The 20267-nt window shown below is 40.2% G+C and overlaps 2 protein-coding genes across 4 annotated transcripts; both read left to right on the forward strand.

The window, feature by feature from the left end:
• Nucleotides 1-429: 429 nt before the first annotated feature.
• On the forward strand, nucleotides 430-12865 carry bmal2 (basic helix-loop-helix ARNT like 2). 3 transcript variants are annotated; one of them, XM_030425927.1, is made up of 17 exons: nucleotides 430-774; nucleotides 5811-5940; nucleotides 6045-6098; nucleotides 6202-6243; nucleotides 6397-6554; nucleotides 7172-7251; nucleotides 7704-7796; nucleotides 8408-8525; nucleotides 8681-8830; nucleotides 9921-10164; nucleotides 10248-10354; nucleotides 10662-10812; nucleotides 10922-10992; nucleotides 11108-11222; nucleotides 11328-11418; nucleotides 11758-11857; nucleotides 11962-12865. In XM_030425927.1, exons 1-17 carry the CDS (start codon nucleotides 717-719, stop codon nucleotides 12117-12119), a joined length of 1920 nt encoding a protein of 639 aa, XP_030281787.1. In that variant the 5' UTR covers nucleotides 430-716; the 3' UTR covers nucleotides 12120-12865. The 3 variants fall into 3 exon arrangements, with proteins under 3 accessions (XP_030281787.1, XP_030281788.1, XP_030281789.1); XM_030425928.1 differs by having other exon boundaries at nucleotides 11111-11222; XM_030425929.1 differs by lacking the exon at nucleotides 7704-7796 and having other exon boundaries at nucleotides 431-774.
• A 2763-nt stretch (nucleotides 12866-15628) lies between these two features.
• LOC115586683 (guanylyl cyclase inhibitory protein) lies at nucleotides 15629-19861 on the forward strand. The gene is made up of 5 exons (XM_030425930.1): nucleotides 15629-15746; nucleotides 16410-16542; nucleotides 17579-17728; nucleotides 17829-17934; nucleotides 18959-19861. The coding sequence occupies exons 1-5, from the start codon at nucleotides 15676-15678 to the stop codon at nucleotides 19093-19095; spliced, it is 597 nt and encodes a 198-aa protein (XP_030281790.1). The 5' UTR covers nucleotides 15629-15675; the 3' UTR covers nucleotides 19096-19861.
• Nucleotides 19862-20267: the final 406 nt, after the last annotated feature.

Here is a 20267-nt window from a genome sequence, read left to right on the forward strand (position 1 = left end):
TTGCTCAAATTAATGACCAATGTTTCCTCTTCATCTGTGAAATTCGTATGAGTATAATTTGTATTACTGATAAAACTTTAATCAGAATCAGAAACAGATTTATTGCCAAGAAGGATTTTGCAAAAACGAGGAATTTGTCTTGGTGGAAAAGGTGCATACATTGAAGACAATAATCAACAAACAGTGACTATAATATATACAATATAAACAAACAGAGACAAAAAGTGTGGGATGACTGGTAAATAAAGACGGAATAATAGTCCCTTTATGATCATTTTGGACTGCCATATATTTCTTTGATCAGTGGAATATATTCTGACATATTCGATTAAATCCATCATAATTTCAATGGTGCCACCTGGTGTGAATATAGGATATATCAGCTATTCAGGCCGCATTCTGATTTTCCGACGGCCCTGAAGGTCTCACAGGAGCGGTAAACAGCAGCGGTGACTCCGGTGCGCCGGTAGGAGGAGACTGTGTGTTGCCTTCCGCGTCTCCCCACAGCTCTCCGCCGATTTCACCGCACGTTACAGCGACCTGTCCCCCTTTCTTTCTCACACAGGAAAATAAAGCTATTGCACGGCATTGTGCCTCCGTCTCGGCTCTCCCCCCCACACAACCCGTCCTATACACACAGCCACATCCCGGGTTGTCGACCGCCTCATCCATGCATTGGAGTCCTGGGCCCCAGCGCACCGGCTCCGGCTCCAGCCATGTCGGCCAGGAATGCAGCGGCTGGCGACGGTGACAGAACGGGAGACGAACCGGCAGGTAACAGAAAACACTATTAACGCTATATACGAGTTGTAATGGTCGAACCGGGTGACACCGGGTGTACGTGCGGCTCCAGAATCGAGCAGCGCAGCGGTGTGTGTTGGGCGGTTCGTCACCGGTTGACCGTAAGTTTTTGCGCTATTCCAAAACTAGGTCAGTAGATCAGTAGAGCAAACTCGCCCTCAACGACATTTATGTAACGCGTTGTTTGTCATGTCGCCGTATTGTGTAGAATGTGGCTTACGTTTATATCTCCGCTTGCCATCAATAAAAACGTTATTTACATGTGAATTGTGTGTGTAGTTTGTGCTTATGTGAACCCAAAGCGACCGAACCAGGCGAACGTTAGCTTAGCAACGGTAGCAAGGCCTGTTTACCAGTGCAACGGTCTCACTAAGTCTCAGTTCGAGCTGGTTTTACAGCCCAGGACAGCCTCTTACTTTGGATGTTATTTTACGCTTGGATAGTCCGTGATTTCCGACCGAACTTGGTGTTGTTAAGGCCGAACTAGATAGCTACGTTATATGTTCGCTCGACCAAGCCGGTCCATTGTAAGCTAGGACGAAGCAGACGTTGCTATAAGTTAGCTGTCCAACGGTTTCTGTACGTTCTGTGCCGATTGTACATGTCAGCTGCCGTTAAAGTCCAACTGGAATCAATCAAACCAACTTCACTCCAGCAAACACACGTAAACATGAGATGTTTAAGGGAAAAGGCAAAATGTACTTTGCATTACTGCGACAATACCGTTCCACTTTTACTGTGGTAATTGTTGTTACATGGTAGTTACATAAATAAATATGACCTACAACAGGACCACTGGTTTTGCTTAAATGGTCACCTTATAGACAAAGGCAGCAGTATCTTACTGGGACTGGCTAAATAAGCTGGGGAGTTTTGTTTTTCTTGAAGATCACCTGTGCTTCAGTTGATTATAGATGTTCTGTCAGACCTAAAGGCACCATGATGCTGTCAAAATGCAGTTAAAGATGTTTAAAATGTTGTGGTCTTTCCCCAGAGAGACACAAAAAATATTGGCGTTTGTACTCTTGGCTTACTATTTCACGTTAACAATATTTTGATTTGTTGCGGTTGTTAAGCACTTTGTAACTTGGATTTAGAAAAGTGCACTATAAATGCAGTTTTACTATTTACTTACTTATTTAGTGTTTGACATTTTTTGTAGCAAAAAATGAATAAGATGATTAATGGATTTATGAAATAATAGTGGATCAAATATCTGTAGGCTGACAAATCAATTGTTGCTCTTCAGGATATTCTATTTTAGTTGGCAGTGAACCGGTTGTTGCTTGTGTGAAAGCTTGATTTTTAGAATATGACACCACTTTTAAAAGCATCTGTGAATTAGATAAACATTTGTGAGGCAGGTTGAGTGAAATGCCCAGTGATGATGCCACAATGGACCTTTCACTGGGACTGTGTAACAATTAATATTTTTTACTTTTATATAAGTAGTTATCAAGCCAGGTAATCCTATACCATGTTGAAATTGATATGTATGAGTCAAACTGTTCAAGTCGTCGGGCATGAATGAAGGTTTTTATGTAATCTAGTTATCATTCATCAAAACGCTTGTCTGGTATTGGTATCGAGGTCACATGATCTGTTATCGTTTAGATGACCTAATCAGAAATAATCACTCACACTAGTGTTGCAGGAAATGCTGTCCAGTTGGTTTTATTTATACTTGATAATCATTGAGGGCAAGCCCTAATTTTCAATGATGTTGAGTAAAACAACATATAAAAAAAGATAAAAAAGACCATAGATTTAAAATCGAGTATATTAATACAAATAGAAGACCAATTTTAAATGGAGATACAAGAACAAGTCATTGGTTTAAAATCCCCAAATGATATCAAACCCCTAAATTGTGCTCTGTAGTGTTTCAGACCATCTGCACATAAAAACTAATAGCAGATTTGCAAAGTTCCGGACAAACTCAAGGGAATTGCAGTGACAGCCAGTCATTAGACCGAGTTTGATAAGGACCCGAGGACCAGTGAAGCAGAGCAGATAAATGCGACGGCCATTTGTAGATGAACAAATGAACAAATGAAAATATCCGTCACGTCTAACAGAGGTACCTTTTTTCATGCAAGGTACAATGATGAGGCATCTCTATAAATCACATCACCATAATGCACTACAGAGAGACTGACTGCTTCAACAACTATTACCTGCAAACAATGGGAAATCAACCTCTATTTCTATATAAAAAAACAACTTTTTTGTTGTAATTTGGAGACAAGATTGTCTATATGGTATTTGAAAGATTGTATTACTATGCTGTGACAAAAATGGTCTAACAGTGTTTGTGGTGTTATTCAGTGACTTTTTCAAATGTATTTAGCCTCTGAGATATGGTGCCAGATTAGGGGTAGAAAGTTGGTCAATTCATAGTATTCAACGAGAAATTCTACAGTTAATCACTTTGATATTATTTTATTTTAAAATCATGATTTAGCATGTATTATAATTACTATTATTATGATAATTGTTGTTGTTGTTATTCACCTGGTAGAACTGGATTGGCATAATTGAAGGTTGTTGTAGGCCTTTACTGTGAAAACAAGAATGTGTCACTTCTCTTCATCAAATGAAAAATAAAAATGTGTGTACTATTGTGACCCTGTTTACACCTTAATACAGTAATGTATCCTGGGAGGTAAAACCCATAACTTTCAGAATAATAAAAAAGTACGTTTTTATTTCATTTATTCTCTGTCGGACATGTTTTTCTCTGCATCACAACACACTTATTGGTATGAAAGGCAGCATGCAGTAAACAGTGTGTTATAGCATAAATGTTTTTGGGAATTTCAGTGTTATCAAATAAAGCTATTGCGTTGGCAGCCATCAAAGACTGTGGACTAACTGGGCAGATCCCAGTTGTGCATGTTCATGATTAACTTTATGAATGAGAAGTAGGATGGCCTTAGGGAGCTCTTGACCTAGTTTGACCACACAGCGAACAGTGATCGCATAAATATTAATACCACCTAATTGTGTTGGAAGTCTTTCTTGTGACAGACCAAAGTTAGCTTGACTTTCATAATGATAAACCGATATGCATCTGTACATCATGCTGTAATTTGTATCAACGTGAGTAGGACAGGTTTGTGGGGTTATTCAGGTGCAGCAGATGCTCATTCACGGATTGAGTGAATGAGCAAGCTAATAAACACTTGGACAAGAGTGTAAGGCCTGTTGTCCAGTCATGTAGTTGCCTTCACTGTAACCCTGTAATCCCGCAGATCCTGACAGGGGGAGCGGGATTAAAAATCAGGTTGTCTCTGATCTGTTAATGGCTATTTGGGTCACAGGGTCTGTGGAGCAGAGTTAAAAATAGATGCCATGAATATCAGTCGCATTTGTGCAGTCTCGTGCAGTGCTCTCGTGTTTCTCTCCCACACATACACTCACATACTTCTGAGGCCATGACTAATCACAGTCACAGCAGCTCCACATCTTGCCAGAATAGAAGAGAGGCTGCAGAGAGGGAGGCAGTGGAGCTTGTCGGTAGTCACTGAGCAGCTCCACAACAGCCGCTTGAGATTTAATCATCTCTATCAACGCGATAAAGATCCCTGTGGGCGAGCAACAATATTCAGGCATTGTCTGTATGCAGTCATCAGTTTAAAGGCTGACCAGCAGTGATGGACTGTCTTTAGCTGAGGTGTAATGTAGGGCTGAAGGGATTAGTTGATTAATTGATTAGTCCAGGCTTCCTCACTCAAGAGCCAAGAAGAGCAAAGAGTAGTTTCCATTGCAACTCAGACGACATCAGTTTACTAATCATTTTACTGATCAACAAGAAAAGTTCACTTAAATCACACAAGAAAAGGACTCGGGATATTAGTCGATTAAAAAGAAAGAGAAATCAGCCTATTCGGGTAAAAGGCTCATTGCATATTTTTGTATGAATGTTAAATGTATGTTGGTTACAGTCAAAAGAGAAGATCTGCTTTTCAGTGTATCACTTTAGAGATATACAGATAAAAACAATTCCTTCCCAATTTGTTTATAATGCACGAAGTTAGAACAGAGTAACAGTGTAAAAATAATCGATATTGGTGTTAACAGGCCAGCTGTAACCATGGTAGCAACTGCATGACAAACAAACTCGGGGCTTTCTGCAACAGGCTCAGGTTTGGTTCAGCATAAAAAACAGAACACGTGACGATTTCGAGTCGGACTCATCAGGTTTGGAGGTTTGGATTTCCTCAGTACTGGAGCTGTCAATTTCTGATTATAATTAAGTAGTTTTCATTAACAAGTTGTGTTTTCAATATGTGTGTGCACTTTACAACCACCAGCCCTCACTTCAAAACAATGTAAGCATGATGACAGAGAAACATGGTTATCCGTCTATATCAGTCCTGCCTCCACATATTCTATATGTAAGTGTGTCTGTGTCTGTTAAATAAAAAAAAATCATCTGAAGATAGATAGTTATGGGCTTAATGAATGAACGACTGAGTTATCTTTATTAACATTGCGATTTTTATGGCAGAGCACTGCAAACACACACTAACACAGGCAGTGTTATCAAAGCAACAGGCCTCGGTCATGTGAGGACGATGTTATGGTTCAACCTCACGCTGTAATTTTACAGTTTGAAATACCCTTTTGGAATTTGAAGACACTGATATTATTATGCAAACTAATTATATCAGATGTAAATAGTATGAAAATCATACTATCTACAGACTGTGGGCTAAAATGTACTAGGCCTCATTCTCCTGTATAATAATTTACTATAATACTCATTGAAATATTCCCTCATTAAGATCAGTCTATATGGTGAAGTAGTGGCATTAGAATGTGCCAAAGGCGACCAAGTATGGGCTTTGTTAGCCACCCACTACCTATCCACTTGAATGTGAGAGAAAGTGCAATTTGACAGATGTATTGCATGAAATTCTGCACTGTACGGCAGCAAAGTGTTCGCAAATTAAATCCCCATCCCTCACGACCAGTTACAGCTCATTTTGTCTTGTGTGTTTCAGATGATGTGCTGGTTGAGGAAAACGATTGCAGTTCTATGTCTTTGAGCAGCCTGATGACTCAGTCGTCAGCTCTTAGCATGTCCTTGAGCATGGAGATGCCCCGGAAGCGCAAGGGCAGCATGGACAACCAGTAAGTAGTGTGATTACCTTAATTTGACTCACAGGAAATCTCATTCGTCCAGTGACCTTCGTTTGTTGCTCATTGATACTGATGGTTATGAATGCTCTTCCCAGGGATAGAAAACCTGCTTCCACCCCTGATGCAGACATGGAAGACGACCAAAACGGGTACTGTGTGCTATTTCAGGACGTTGAGAGCTGACCTGTTTTATTTTGTGCTATTGTGCATGTGTGTACAAATATACATTTCTAAAGTTTTTCTGCCCTACAGGTCAGACGGAGACGACCAACATGCTAAAATGAAATGCTTCAGGTAGCTTATATTTGTCACCACTGCATTTATTTCTGTGTTCTTGTTATACTGCCATCAACCTTAAAATATCCATTGTGTATCTCCTCTAAAATTTGGGATATGCTGCACAGATGGTCTGAATTTTGAATGATTTATTATTTAATGTATCTGCAGGGAACCACACAGCCAAATTGAGAAGAGGAGACGGGACAAAATGAACAATCTCATTGACAAACTATCGGCCATGATCCCCACTTGTAACCCCATGTCCCGGAAGCTGGACAAACTCACAGTGCTCAGAATGGCTGTGCAGCACCTCAAATCTCTCAAAGGTACCATGTGAATCGATGGTCATTGATCTGATCACTTGACTGTGCACGTTTCTTGTCTGACTTGTCTTAAGCAATTTTACCATGCTCCTAGATCTTAACAGTCAACTAAATAAGTTAGTTGGTATTACCAATAGAGCTGAGAGCCTAAAACTCTGAAGATTTCCGGTGCTGCATCCTTTGGAGGATGTGGTCTACAAAGCCGTGCCTTCCTAGGCCACGAGGGCCAAACCAGGTGGCATTGTTAATGAGACCGCCTGGTCTACATGGAATTTCCTATATACGTCCTCAGCTACCTCAGAGCTTACCCTCAGGTCATGATGTGACGCTTCTGTCACCTAGCAACAGTGACAGTTTTGGGGTTCCTTGGGTATTTTTTTGTGTGATTTGAAACTCCATACTGAAATTCAGAAGTTAATGCAACGTTTGGAAGGAAGGCTTCAATCCTCAGGTGCATTTGAAGGAGCCCTCAAATTGGGACGTCTTTGACGCACCCCTGTGATCCATTTGGTCAAATGCAGCTTGAAGTATGCTGCCCCTGATTTGAGACACGGCTCTAATGTCTAGATGTGTTTATCTCATATTGGACTGGCAGTGTAACACTGTTGTCTATTTTCCAGGTTCAGGAAGTTCTTTTTCTGAAACCAACTACAAACCATCATTCCTTCCAGACGAGGAACTCAAACACCTCGTCCTCAAGGTAAACTGGTTATTTACTTGAGAATAAATATGCAATGGAATACCTGTTTTGTTTTGTAAGATGTTTGTTTCAGTCACCTGCTAAGTGGTCTAAAGTTACAATGTTAAGATCTGAACTCATCAGTCACTTAAGGATGTCACAGATTAAGCTTAAACTTAAAGGATGACTCCACCATTTTGACACATTAAAGTGTATTAACAAGTAATTCATAACAGAGAAACAACTGTTACATGCATTGCATATCAATCATTGTGTAGAATGTTCTCCTTATAGTTAATTGCACCAAATTTTCATGATATTTAAAATGCTTCTTTTTAGTTCAAAAACTTATATTAAACTAAATGACATATAAAATAAATGAAACAGATCTACTCAGTGGTCTCTGATGTTTGTCTTGACCATGTCATCACAATGGATCCCCCTATTCTCCCCCATGTTTCTTTGTCGTGCAGGCTGCAGATGGGTTCCTGTTTGTAGTGGGCTGTGATCGTGGGAAAATAGTTTTTGTCTCAGAGTCCGTCACGAAGATATTAAATTATAGTCGGGTAACACTTTTTACCTTTTTGTTACTGTAACTGTAGCATCTTTGTTCATGTGAAACCCCGGGCACACCAGATGGGTTGCGTTGTCATGGCGCCAGTGGTATCTGACTAGAACCCACAAGTGTGTGTGTGGGCCTGTAGTGACACATTTGGCATTGTGTGAACAGTGAACACTTTAGAAATACAAAATGGATGGTGATATTTGCATCATGATACTGAAAACTCACATCAATATGTCTTTACTTTATGTTAATTCATGTTAAAATGAAATGTGCAAACAATGATGTTGGTGTGGATGAGCACAGTGTAATGTGATATGTTTGAATACCACATTACATGTGATATTGTTGATTACTTGCATAACAGGACATTCATAAGCTGTCCTTTCGAAATGAGTTGTTGCTTCATACCTAAAACTAAATCTCTTGAATTTCTGCTCCGCTCAGTATCTGGTGTGCTCCGGGGTCAACACTCTACAGTCAATGTACTTTGTTCAATTTGTTGTTTGTCAGCAGGACTTGCCTTAGATGCAGAATGGTTTTACATATCTTTTTTTTTATCAGCATGAGAACCATGTTGAAGTCGGTTTGATAAGCTGTTTGTTGTTCCTACAGGCGGAGCTGATTGGACAGAGCCTGTTTGATTACATACACCAAAAGGACATGGGAAAAGTGAAGGAGCAGCTGTCAGCTTCTGAATTATATCCTCGAGAACGGCTAATAGATGCTAAAAGTAAAGCAATCGTTATGGTCTGTGATTCTGTGTGTTTCTGTGTGTGTGTGTGTGTGTGTGTGTGTGTGTGTGTGTGTGTGTGTGTGTGTGTGTGTGTGTGTGTGTGTGTGATGTGTGAGAGAGAGAGAGCACATTTAACACTGTCATGTCTCCAGCCGGTCTGCAGGTCCAGGCTGACTTGCCAGTTGGTGCATCGCGGCTATGTACGGGTGCACGGCGCTCATTCTTCTGCCGCATGAAGTACAATAAGATTTCTGTCAAAGTGGAGGAGAAGGAATTCCAAGCAGGCACTTCCAAAAAGAAAGGTAGGGAAATCATAAAGTGGATTATTCTGTTTTCAAGGTCCATATAATTTTTAATCAGGAACGTTTCCATTCACAAGAAGTACTTGTGTAAAGTTGAGGTTTTCAAGCTTTGTGGGGCCTTAGCAATAAATTGATAGCAAAATATATTAGTCAATAACACTTCATCAACAGCAGTGAGAGGTTTGTGCAGTTTCGCTTTAATTAATTAAATGCCAACCACAATGAAGGCACATAACGAATATGCCCTAACTCATAAAACGGCATATCATATCTCTTGATAACAGAGAGACTGCTATAACAGACCAGCAGCCAGTCAATCATTTAACAGGTGTGTTGTTTGTTGCACCACAACCACAACCATCACTTTGGCAGCTCTGTTTTCGCCACTGCTTACTTTCAGCTGTTGGTGAGTCACATTAGCGTTAATTAGTTTTATACTCATTTACAGACAGTATCTTTGGTAGCAATAATAACATTAACGCAACATTGATGCAAATCAAAGTAATTAAATCAAAGTAAGGTGTTTAAATTCAACCTTTTCTTTGTTTGAAAATAGGTAATATTATCAGTAAGTATAGATGTAGATTGAAAAAACAAAACATGTCATCGTGAAGATATTTTGCCCAGCACGAGGTGCAGTTGGTGGAGAGACGTGAGACAAAAGTACCATGTGAAGTGAATTTCACGGTTTGATCAAATCTCTCACTCAGTCTCAGAGTCCTAACTCAGTCAAATATTAAACTGATGTGCAATGATTGTAATGTAATCCTGTGATAGTTGCTGTTACATCTATGACCTGCTAAAACTTAATTAAATTATTTTTTTTAAAATGTGTATCAGGCTGTAACCCATAGTGTACCTCCCCGAATCTAAGGAGATTTTTACTTCCTATTTAAGGCTCTTAAAGCATGATGGAAAATATTGTTCCCAAATCTATTGCATGATTGTCCCCCAAATAAAAGTAAGATAAAGAAATTCGAGGAGTGACAAAATCTGTTAATATTGTTTGTACAACAATAAAAAGAGATCTTTCTGACATTTCATTGGTCTACTGTATGCATATTTTGATCTGTGTCCGTCTGTGCCTCAGAGTCGCAGAAGTACTGCACAGTCCACTGTACAGGCTACATGCGCAGCTGGCCCACCAGTCAGTTGGGAGCAGATGGGGAGGGCGAGGCAGACAAGCAGGACAGCTCCCACTTCAGCTGCCTGGTGGCCGTGGGACGTGTCCACTCCCACTCATCGCCGCAGGTCAACGGGGAAATCAGAGTTAAACCCACTGAGTTCGTCACACGCTATGCCATGGATGGCAAATTCACCTTTGTTGATCAAAGGTAAAACTGAATTTCAATGAGAGGGTGGTAGACGAATGGAGTAGACTGGAGTCTGACTTTACCTTGTTCCCTGTCTCCTGCAGAGCTACAACCATTCTCGGTTATCTTCCCCAAGAATTGCTTGGGACATCATGCTATGAGTACTTCCATCAAGACGACTTACCGCAGTTAGCTGACAGACATCGAAAAGGTAAATTCCATATTTCATCAACTTTATACCACGTCTGTGATCCTTTTTTAGCATCTTTCAAGGTGATACCTATAGTCCCGTTCAGATCAGATTTCACTTTACAATACAGCTGCAGTGTTGAAGATGATTCATTTATAGAATGTGTTAGATTCTATATGTCTGGTCAAGTAGATCATTATCTTGTGTTGATTTCACTATATTTAATGTCTGCTGGTCCTGTACTCACAGCATTTCCTGCCTTAACCTGACGCTTAATTGTCCACTGTTTAGTCCTCTGACTCATCCTCTCACTATCTTTCTCCCACAGTGCTGCGGAGTAAAGAGAAAATAGAGACAAACTGCTACAAGTTCAAAACGAAACACGGCTCTTTTGTCACTCTGCGAAGTCAGTGGTTTAGTTTTGTAAATCCCTGGACCAAAGAAGTAGAATACATAGTGTCAACTAACACAGTTATATCGTGAGTACATGCTTCAGTCTATTTGTGCATTACCTAAATGTCTTAGTACTTGAGATGGACATGCAGTGCATCACACAGAGCTTCACCTGTTTTCTCCTCCCTTAACAAGGCACGATAACAGTCGATCCAGTCGGTCAGGAAACAAGTCTGAACGTTCCAGCAATTCCAAGACATCTGAAGGTCGGTTCAAATGAAAGAATAAATGATCTGATCTGATGCAGATTGTGTTGTCGTAACAGTCTGTAAAGTGCACTGTGTCTGTTCCTTTCACTCCTCTAACATTTATTTCTGTCAGAAGATGGCAAGAAGTCCTTTGCGGTTATACCAGGCATCTCCACCACACCTGGGTCTATGATTTATGCTGGAAGCATAGGGACCCAGATTGCCAATGAGCTGCTGGATTTCAACAGGTGTGGCTTGGTAACGGAGCGTGTTCTCCGAGCTTTGTGCTCATCAGTTGTTGTTCATGTTATTTTGTGTAGTTTTGAACTGATCTGTGTCTGTGATGCTTTCAGGATGAACTCGTCACCTTCCAGTGGCAGCGTGAGCCCGTTCAGTCTGCCACCTGATAAAAGTCAACAACCTCACAATCAAATCAGCAACAGTGTAAGTTTGAACACTAAGCCATGCAGACAAAATGTGGTCGCTGAAAAATAGGTTTCAAACTGACTCTTTTAACTATACAAGCTCCGTCTGGTTAATCATGTTTTACTGCCTCCTTTGTTAAAACATCTCACAGCTATACGGACAAAATGTTTAGAGTTAGAACAACCATAATGTGAAGCGATCACAACTGTATTGATAAATCATGGTGAATTTCTACCAAAAGTTTAAAGGCGTAATCAAAGCTTTTACAGATTTGCTGATTTTCACATTTTCCGTCATTATTAAACTCGTGCCATGCTGCTGCTAGGGCTGTAATTTCCTTTCCTCCTTTGGTCTCAGGTGCCAAATGGAGAGGCAGCGGACGTGGAGATGCCAGGAAAGTCCAGCTCAGAGGATGAGCCACAGGGAGCTGCGTTTTCAGGCGGAGAATCACTCATGGGTACTCCTTCTGATGCTTTTGATAAACTTATAAATTGTTTATAGGACCATGTTTAGTTTTTTCCTGTAATAACTCCATTACCTTGTATTTTTTTGATACCTCAGGGGAGAATTCCCAGCTGGATTTGGACAGCGTGGTCGGACCGGGCCTTAGTAGTCTTAGCAACGATGAAGCAGCCATGGCAGTGATCATGAGCCTCCTGGAGACGGACGCAAACCTGGATGAAGCTGTGGACTTTGAAGAGATGCACTGGTCTTTATAGAATCTGCTCTTGCAGTGTGTGACGTTGTAGCACACTGAAAAAAAACTTGGACCATCAGCTGTCGTTTTGTTTTACTGATGACGAGAACCGCTCGAATGCTTATTCAAAGACACAGCATTCCTCTTTTTTTCTAAAGGACATTTTTTTTTTTTTTTTTTATTTATTAGTAACCTTTTTCCGCATAAGCTGTGTAGTGTTCGTGTGGCTGCTCTAACAGGGAGCAGGATTGACACCTGCTTCCCCTTTTCAAAAGGAGGATGTGCCTCTAAAGCCTTACAGCGGTCTGCCTGCCCTGAAACGCTGTTCCTCACTGCTTTCCTCACATCTTCGGTCATCCTCTGTTTAACTGAAGAGGCCTCACGAGGTTCAAGAACCCATGAACAAAAAAACGACAGTGACGTGATGGGATTCCTGCTTATATTTCTCCCCTGTACCTACAATGGGAGTCACGATGCAAAAAAAAAAAACAACAAAAAAAAACAATTTGCACTGAATCATTTTCATGTTTTTTAAACGGTTGTACTTTGATTAGGTACTGTATGTTTAATTAAAATGCGAGGAAGACACCATGACAACCTGGCCCCTCTCTGTGACCCCTCAGGATCCAAGCCGCCGGTCGCCAGTGTACCGCGGCAGACCACACTTCCATAACCTCTAACTTTGAGAGTCACGTCATGATGTGCCGCTCAGAGATTCTCTCTTAACTTGTCAGTATCTGAACATTTTCCATGAAAACGGTCCAGTAACCTCCTCTCTTGTCCACTGACTTGAACATACTGTATATGTGTGGATTTGGTATGATTGCAAACACCATGTCTTCAGGCCATATCTGTCTTAAAGGGATAGCTTGTGTAGGAAGAATACTTTCTTTTTTAAATTTTTTTTTTTTGAATGCACACCTGTATAGACATTCAGCCCCTGATGTTGCTGCCCTGGATTTCATTTGCCCTCAATCTAAACATTCAACATTTGATGACAGAAATGATTCATCTTACTAAAATGTGTCACAGAGCTGCCAGTACTGGTGGATTTATGGAGTTCTACTTCATGCACAGTGAAATGGTACTTCAGAGGTGCTGACATGGAGGTTTGGGAGCAGTCTGTTTCACATTTGTGACATTTTTATCAACGTGTGTTAGAGGTCGGTCTCGTGAGTCTGATGGTAGAAGTGATATCTCAGGGAGTGACGGAAACAGAGCTGACCTATTTTGGCATACAAGGACGCAGTTCTCAGTAACTGTAGAGGTATTTTGTCCTCCTACCTTCCTCCTTTGTGTTAATTCATGTCTCATGATGAGTCTGTGTAGGTTCATCTCTTACATGTTTTATTGTCAGCGTTATAAGTAAGCCATAGCTTCAGCTGTGTTTGTCTTTACCGTAGTCTGTCAGTCAGGCATTTCTATAAAAACATTTGTTAAGGGATTATCCCATGGAGAGTTATCATTCCATAACTTCTAACTTTTAAGCTATGTTCCTTACTCTCCCTATATATACGTCTCACGTCCATATCATGCATTACACAAAAAAAGGTATGAGCCATAACTGCGACATGTAAAATGACATTTGGTGAGAACTTGAATGGGTTGGATGGATCCCGTTGCGATTTCCCACATGTGGAATTTTGTTTTTCCATTGCTTACAAGTGCATATCGAGGTATTTACTAACCCAGCATTGATAGCCACGATGTGATGACGTCTGTGTGATCCACTCCTGAGACTCATGTGGCAGCCTAAGGCATTATGGGTCATGTAAAATTGTCGGTAGTCACATAATACTCGTACAATGTTTTTACACTTTGGTTACTTCTAGGAAAATTATTGTGTCGGCTCACTTTGCTATACTTCCTCCGTCTTTAATGAAAACGTTCTCAAACTATAGTTGATGCAAATTCTGCAAACTATATGTAGGAAGATTGGAACACACTGAAATCCAGCTATGTTAGCTGGCACATTGATTTTGGGCTGTTCATTGTTACTTTTACCAAATCCCATTTTTACCTGATTAATCTTGAGTGTACACTGCCTGACTGCAAAGTCAGTACATGATTTTAGGTTTTGGGGTTTTGGCTGTGTCTGTGCATCTTTCCCCTTTAGTCAAAACATCAGTGGTTGTATTGTTGCCCACGTGTAGAATATATGGAGCTGTGTAGCTTTTTACGTCCTGCCACCGTTCACATTTCTATCTATGGCAGCGATATACATATACAGTAGTCATCTCTAATGGACTGTTCAGAGTTTTTAAAGGATAGAAAAAGCTTGTTGAGAATCATGAAAAGTACTGTTTTTTCTCCCAAATGCTTGAATCTAAGAGGAGCCGGTGGATGGAGCAGCTGAACTCCCGAGGACCCTCCTGCCTGTGTCCAAAGTGCCTTTTGGACATGTCTGCTCGGACACACACATTATAAAAGCTGTGTTGCTTACAGAGACCGCCTCCCCACCTGGCACCTCAGCAGACTGAAAGGAGGGCTAAAATGTACCAATGGATTAACTTGATGCAACACGGCATGCTGTGCACATCATGAATGAAGTGGAAGACAGTTGTTCACTACCTGACCAAACCCAGAGCTGCGGAGGCGTGCCATAGACGCAGGCTGGTCTTTTTTTTTTCTTTTTTTTTTAAGTCCATTTTGTGTTTTATTTTGTTTCCGTTCCTCTTGTCCAATCGTTGCACTGTTGTAGCTGTAATTTCCCCCAGAAAGCTAAAACATTGGTCTCACATTTGTCTCAGTTTACTCGATGGTGACGGAGCGACGCACCTTCTGTTTAAAGTTAAACAGTAGATTTTGTAAGATAGGGAATATTTTGTTTGATTTCCTGCCCTGCTCTGTGTCTCGTTGCATGCTGTGTTTGTATCAGTTTTTTTTTGTTGTTTTTTTTTAATTATTATTATCATTATTCGTTGGATCATTAGACCTGGGGAAGTTGAGACAGACAGGTGTTTGTGTTGTGCGTACTCTGACACAGCCATCTGTCACCGCACGGGAGGAGAGACTTTGACCTTTGGGCTTACGTTGGGACTGTTGGGACCTTGTTACTGCCTCCATTGTACCACTTCCTGCCAATTTATAGCTTCATTGTTTGATGATGATGATGATGGTGATGTTTGATTTTTTTTGGGCCCCAGCGGAAGCACTTACTGTATGTGTCTAATGCATTATTGCTGCTGCTATCAGCATGTCTGGGCTGTCTCCCCAGGTTGTCATGTTAATAAATATTAGTTTTACTAAACCCTCAACAGGAACTTTGGGCATATCATTAAACAATCTCTCAAACAGGAGGACTGGAGGAACAGGTTTCCTTCTGCATTGTTCTGTCCTCTGTGAGTTGGATTGAGAAGCAGCCGCCTGCTTTCTGAGTAATTAAATTTGCCGTCTACTGAACCCACTTGCGCCCTTCCTTTTTTTGCCCCCCTCCCTCTGAGGAGATTAGCACTGTGTAATTTGTCAAATGTGATAAGGTAGTGGTCGGTGCAATTAAGAAAGCATGGCATAAGCTGGGATTTGTTGTGTATATTAGGTCTGTGGTGAACACAGAGCTGTTACTGCTCCTTCACAGAATGGGACAAGCTGCTACGTTGCCTTGTAGGAGAGGGGAGTCTTACGTTACAGAGCTGTACGAATGGTTCAGGTAAGATTTTCCTTTTCGCCCTGACATTGTTATTGTTACAATAGTAATGCCATGCACTATGTGTATTCAGGTAGAAGATGTCTATTGAGATGAAAGGGGAAATGGAGTGGAAACATCTTAAGCCCCCATCTGAGCTGTGAGGAGCTACAACAATTCTGAATGTAGATTTTTGGGTGAAGCAGCTCTTAGGAAGAGTACGGCTGGGTGTGTTTTGTTGTGTAGAACATGTTATTTTCCAGATGAATTTGCGTATCACTTCGTTTTTATATATCTTCTCATTTTATCTCTTTGCTCCTTTTTATTTTTCCCGTTTGAGCAGTTGTATAACTTGAGGAATAGTGTCTCTACCGCCTGGCTTTTTCTTCATGACGCTGCAGATAAGCTTCACTTTGCCATGTTGTGGTGAAGTGGTTCAAAATCATTTGGCCTAATTATCTTCACACTCATGTCCCGGGTTGTAAACAAGCTTTTGAAGCATGTGTAATCTCCACAGGTTGGGGATGGCTTGACCTTAATTCTCTTAATTCTTAATAATTAAAAAAAAAAAGGACACATGTCTTCAGCTACAGATGTAACCCTTCTTCCAAATTGTACCTTTATCTTGTGTATTACAACAACTTTTGTCTTTATTAAAAAAGTGTATTCTTTGTTGTTTTGTCATAGAAAGTTTATTAATGAATGTCCAAGTGGTCTGATCACTCTGCATGAGTTTCAAAGGCATTTCTGCAATGGGACGGTGGGCAGTGAGTCGGCCGAGTATGCAGAACAGATATTCCGCACATTGGACAGTAACAGGGTAAGATATTTTATTTCCGATGAGTCTGGAGGGAATCCTACAGGACAATAATAAATGTTGCTCTATCATAATGATGCATCATAGAGTTCAAGGTCCCATATTATGCTCCTCGTTAGGTTTATACTTTTATTATGGGTGTCTCCTAGAAAATGTGTTGCTTTTGTCCCTCAGTCTATTGGTGCAACACCTCCGTTTTAGAGCCTGTATCTTTAAGGTTCCCCTCCCGAAAAGCCCAGTCCGCTCTGATTGGTCAGCTCTCACAGGCCTGAGCGTACAAGGCGTGGAAGTAACAAAAATTAGACCATAAAAATGGATGGGAATTGAAAGTATGAAACAGAAAAATATTGAAAGATTATCAAGTGATTTGATTAATTTAGCGCCAATTTGATTAAACCAATTATGATCAAATGAAAACAGCCTTCATTCATCGCTCACAGGACAACAATGCAATTTATTAATTACGGAATGCTGTCTCGATATTGTGTTTTTATTTTGTATTAATTTATTTAAAACCGATAATCAGCTGTGCTTGTCATTGTCTCACGTTTTCGGCAAATGTCAAAAGCCAATTAATGTGAAAGTGATGAACATCAAGGGAGGTTTTTTGTTGGATAAAGATGAATTCTCTTACTTCCCTCTCTTGAGTTGTTGCCGTTATTGATAAACATTCTGGCCGGACGTGACAAAAATTGCTAGCTGTATACTGATTAATTACTGTTACTTCCACTCCACATACGCGTATCTTTTTGCAACCACTGCCATGATTGAGGCACAGCTGAGGGTGCTGACGCCTTATTCGTGACATCACAACTTTATGTGAGTTGTGATGTCACTTGTTTGAAGGCACCGTTTCTGAATACAGGCTATGTGCGTTTCTCCTTGGTTTAATTTGACTTGATACTTTCAAAGTATTTGTATAACACCTAGACCCGTTTTATGATCAAAAAATATGTAAAAAACCTCACTTCTAAAATACCAGAGCTTTAAAACAGGGAATAACAAACCAACAGATGCTAATGAGGCTGCTTCTCTCCAGGACGGGGTGGTTGATTTCAGGGAGTACGTCATGGCCATCAGCATGCTTATCGATGGTTCCGCTGTGGAGAAGCTGCGCTGGTCATTTAGGCTGTATGACAAAGACAGTGACGGAGCCATTACGAGGGAGGAAATGCTGGAGATCATGCAGGTGTGTGTGTGTGTGTGTGCTCTCAGACATTTCCAACTACAGCTACAGAGGCCACAGATGATGCATCTTTCAGTCCAACTGTGTTTCCTTTTGTCCACAGGCCGTTTATAAGATGAGTGTAGCAGCTGCTCTGACCAAAGCCAACTCACTCACGGCTGAAGAATGTACCAACAGGATATTTGTGCGATTAGATAAAGACAATAACGGTGAGGAAATGATTTTCCCTTTCTGCCTGAAGTCATGGTGTGGTGTTATTTCCACATGGGACCGAATCACACTCGCTCTGGTGGTGACAGGGCGCCGAGTGTGCACGATTTCACCCTTCAGAAACCAACCACACAGAGTTAACAGCTATATTTCTATAGAAAAACCCATTATGTTCATCAGGACTGTTTTATGTGGAATCACATTGGAAAACATAATGAATGAACAACCTAAATTAGCTCTTAGAGAGGTTTTATCATTGTTAATCTTTTATTGTAAGTTCTGTTATGCAAGCCAAAAGAAACACATTTCATTAAATGAGTTGGAAAAAGTCTTAACGGGGCAAAACCATGTTGTTGTGGAGAAGATATTCAAACTCACAAATAGAATTGTAATATTTACAAGATGAATAAAGTAATGATACACACTCAGAAGTATTTATATTTTCCATGACTGAATAAACAGGCTGTTCTCACGGGAAAATAGGGTCTGTATGGAGTTGTGTTTCCCTTTAAGGTCAGTTTCTCTCAGAAAACTAAGAGAACTTGTTTATTTAGTCAATGAAGGTCTTTCTCTTCTGATTTAAGACAAACCTTCCCCAAAACCACAGTGTACCTTTAAAGTCTATGAGTGTTACTCAGTTAAGGAGGCAGGCACATAACTGAAGCTGAGACAATTCATTAAATAGAGGATAAACTACAGCATTAGTAATGCACAGTAAATGATAATCAATGCTGAAACCACTAAATATTAAAGAGACGTAGTCCTTAAACAAAAAGTAAACGCAAAACATCCGGCAGAGTTCAGAAATGTGATCCATTTTAGGTTGTATATACATTTCCCTCTATGTAATGCTTACATTAAAGAAAACATGAAAGACATCAAATATTCTCCTGTCATAGGTTATATACTTTATTATTTTTTTTAATGGCTGTGTTTAGATAACATTAACAACCTTCCTCGCTAATATCAACACTTGCAGCGCTCTTTGTCTGTAATCACTGTCTGCCCTTGTTATGTCTGTAGCCATCATCAGTCTGGAGGAGTTCATAGAGGGAGCGCTGGATGATGATTGGATCAGAGAGATGCTGGAATGTGACCCCAGCACTGTGAACGTGGAGAGGCCCCAGAGGAGGGACACCGTTCTGGGGACCCATGGTTGACCCGAAGTCGGGGTATTCTACTCACTGGGAGCAGGGAAATAAACTGGTCGATGTTCAGACTGAGATTTCCTGGAATGGTATTCACTGTGATGAATTATATCAAAGCCTGTTGAGTAACTTCAAAGTAGATGCCGAAGAGCACAGGAGAATTTAGACACGGTTGTATGAAAAACATACATTTCTGCCTTGTTGTATTTTGTATTATCAAACTTCTGCCATTTGAATCAGTGCTGCTTAGTTATGTTCTGTTGTTGGTGTTTTCTTTGCCGCATAATTTAATGTTGTTTTGATTGTTCCTGTTTATCTGATTATGATTGCATCTCCCTATTTTGTTTTGAGTATGAAATAAAAAAAATGCCAACATATTGCATGCATATTGCATCTTTAAATCTACTTTATTTTAGATGGAAATACCGCACTTTTTACTCCGCATTTATCAGAATGTTTTGGTAATTACTTATTGTGCAGATTGAAATTTATAAGTATTCAAATTATCAGGTAAGATTGTAAAAAAAACAAAAAAAAAACTACAAAGTAACACAATAACTTGCCCCACCATATTGTTGTTGATATTTATGTGCTTTTATCGAACTGAAAAGGTGAATTAAAGGTACACTGTAATTTGGGGGAAGACCTTTTAGCAGAAGAGAAAGATCTTCATTGATCTTTATTTTTCTTTAAACTAACTACATAAACAAACTTTCTTCACTTTCATGACTGTATGAACCGAATTAACAAACTGACATTAAAGGACATCACAATTTGATACTGTTTTACTTTTCTTTATATGTGGCGGACCCTGCCACCTTTCTAGCGACGTTCAGGGGACCTTATTTGACTCTGAGAACATCCTGATTATTTGAATATTTCGGATTTGTATTATTGCCTCATTGATATTATAAATATTATAATTCTGACTTTGAATTTAATGCTCCCACCACCACTTAAACTAATGGACCACTTGATGTCGCCTGTGTTTTGTTAAACTGACACACAGGCACCTCCCAGACTTGAGTGTGCAGCTTTTACGTTTCAGCAAAAAAAACAGAAGATCATTTAGGTAAGGTTTCCTCCGTAGTTTTCCGGCTGTTTACGATTGCTCCTGTTCATCTTTCTCACAGATAAGTAGACAAAGTGTTTTCTCTTTTTAAATATCTTCATGACGTTAACAG

Source organism: Sparus aurata, chromosome 8 (genome assembly GCF_900880675.1).
Source record: "Sparus aurata chromosome 8, fSpaAur1.1, whole genome shotgun sequence".
Taxonomy (NCBI): domain Eukaryota; kingdom Metazoa; phylum Chordata; class Actinopteri; order Spariformes; family Sparidae; genus Sparus; species Sparus aurata.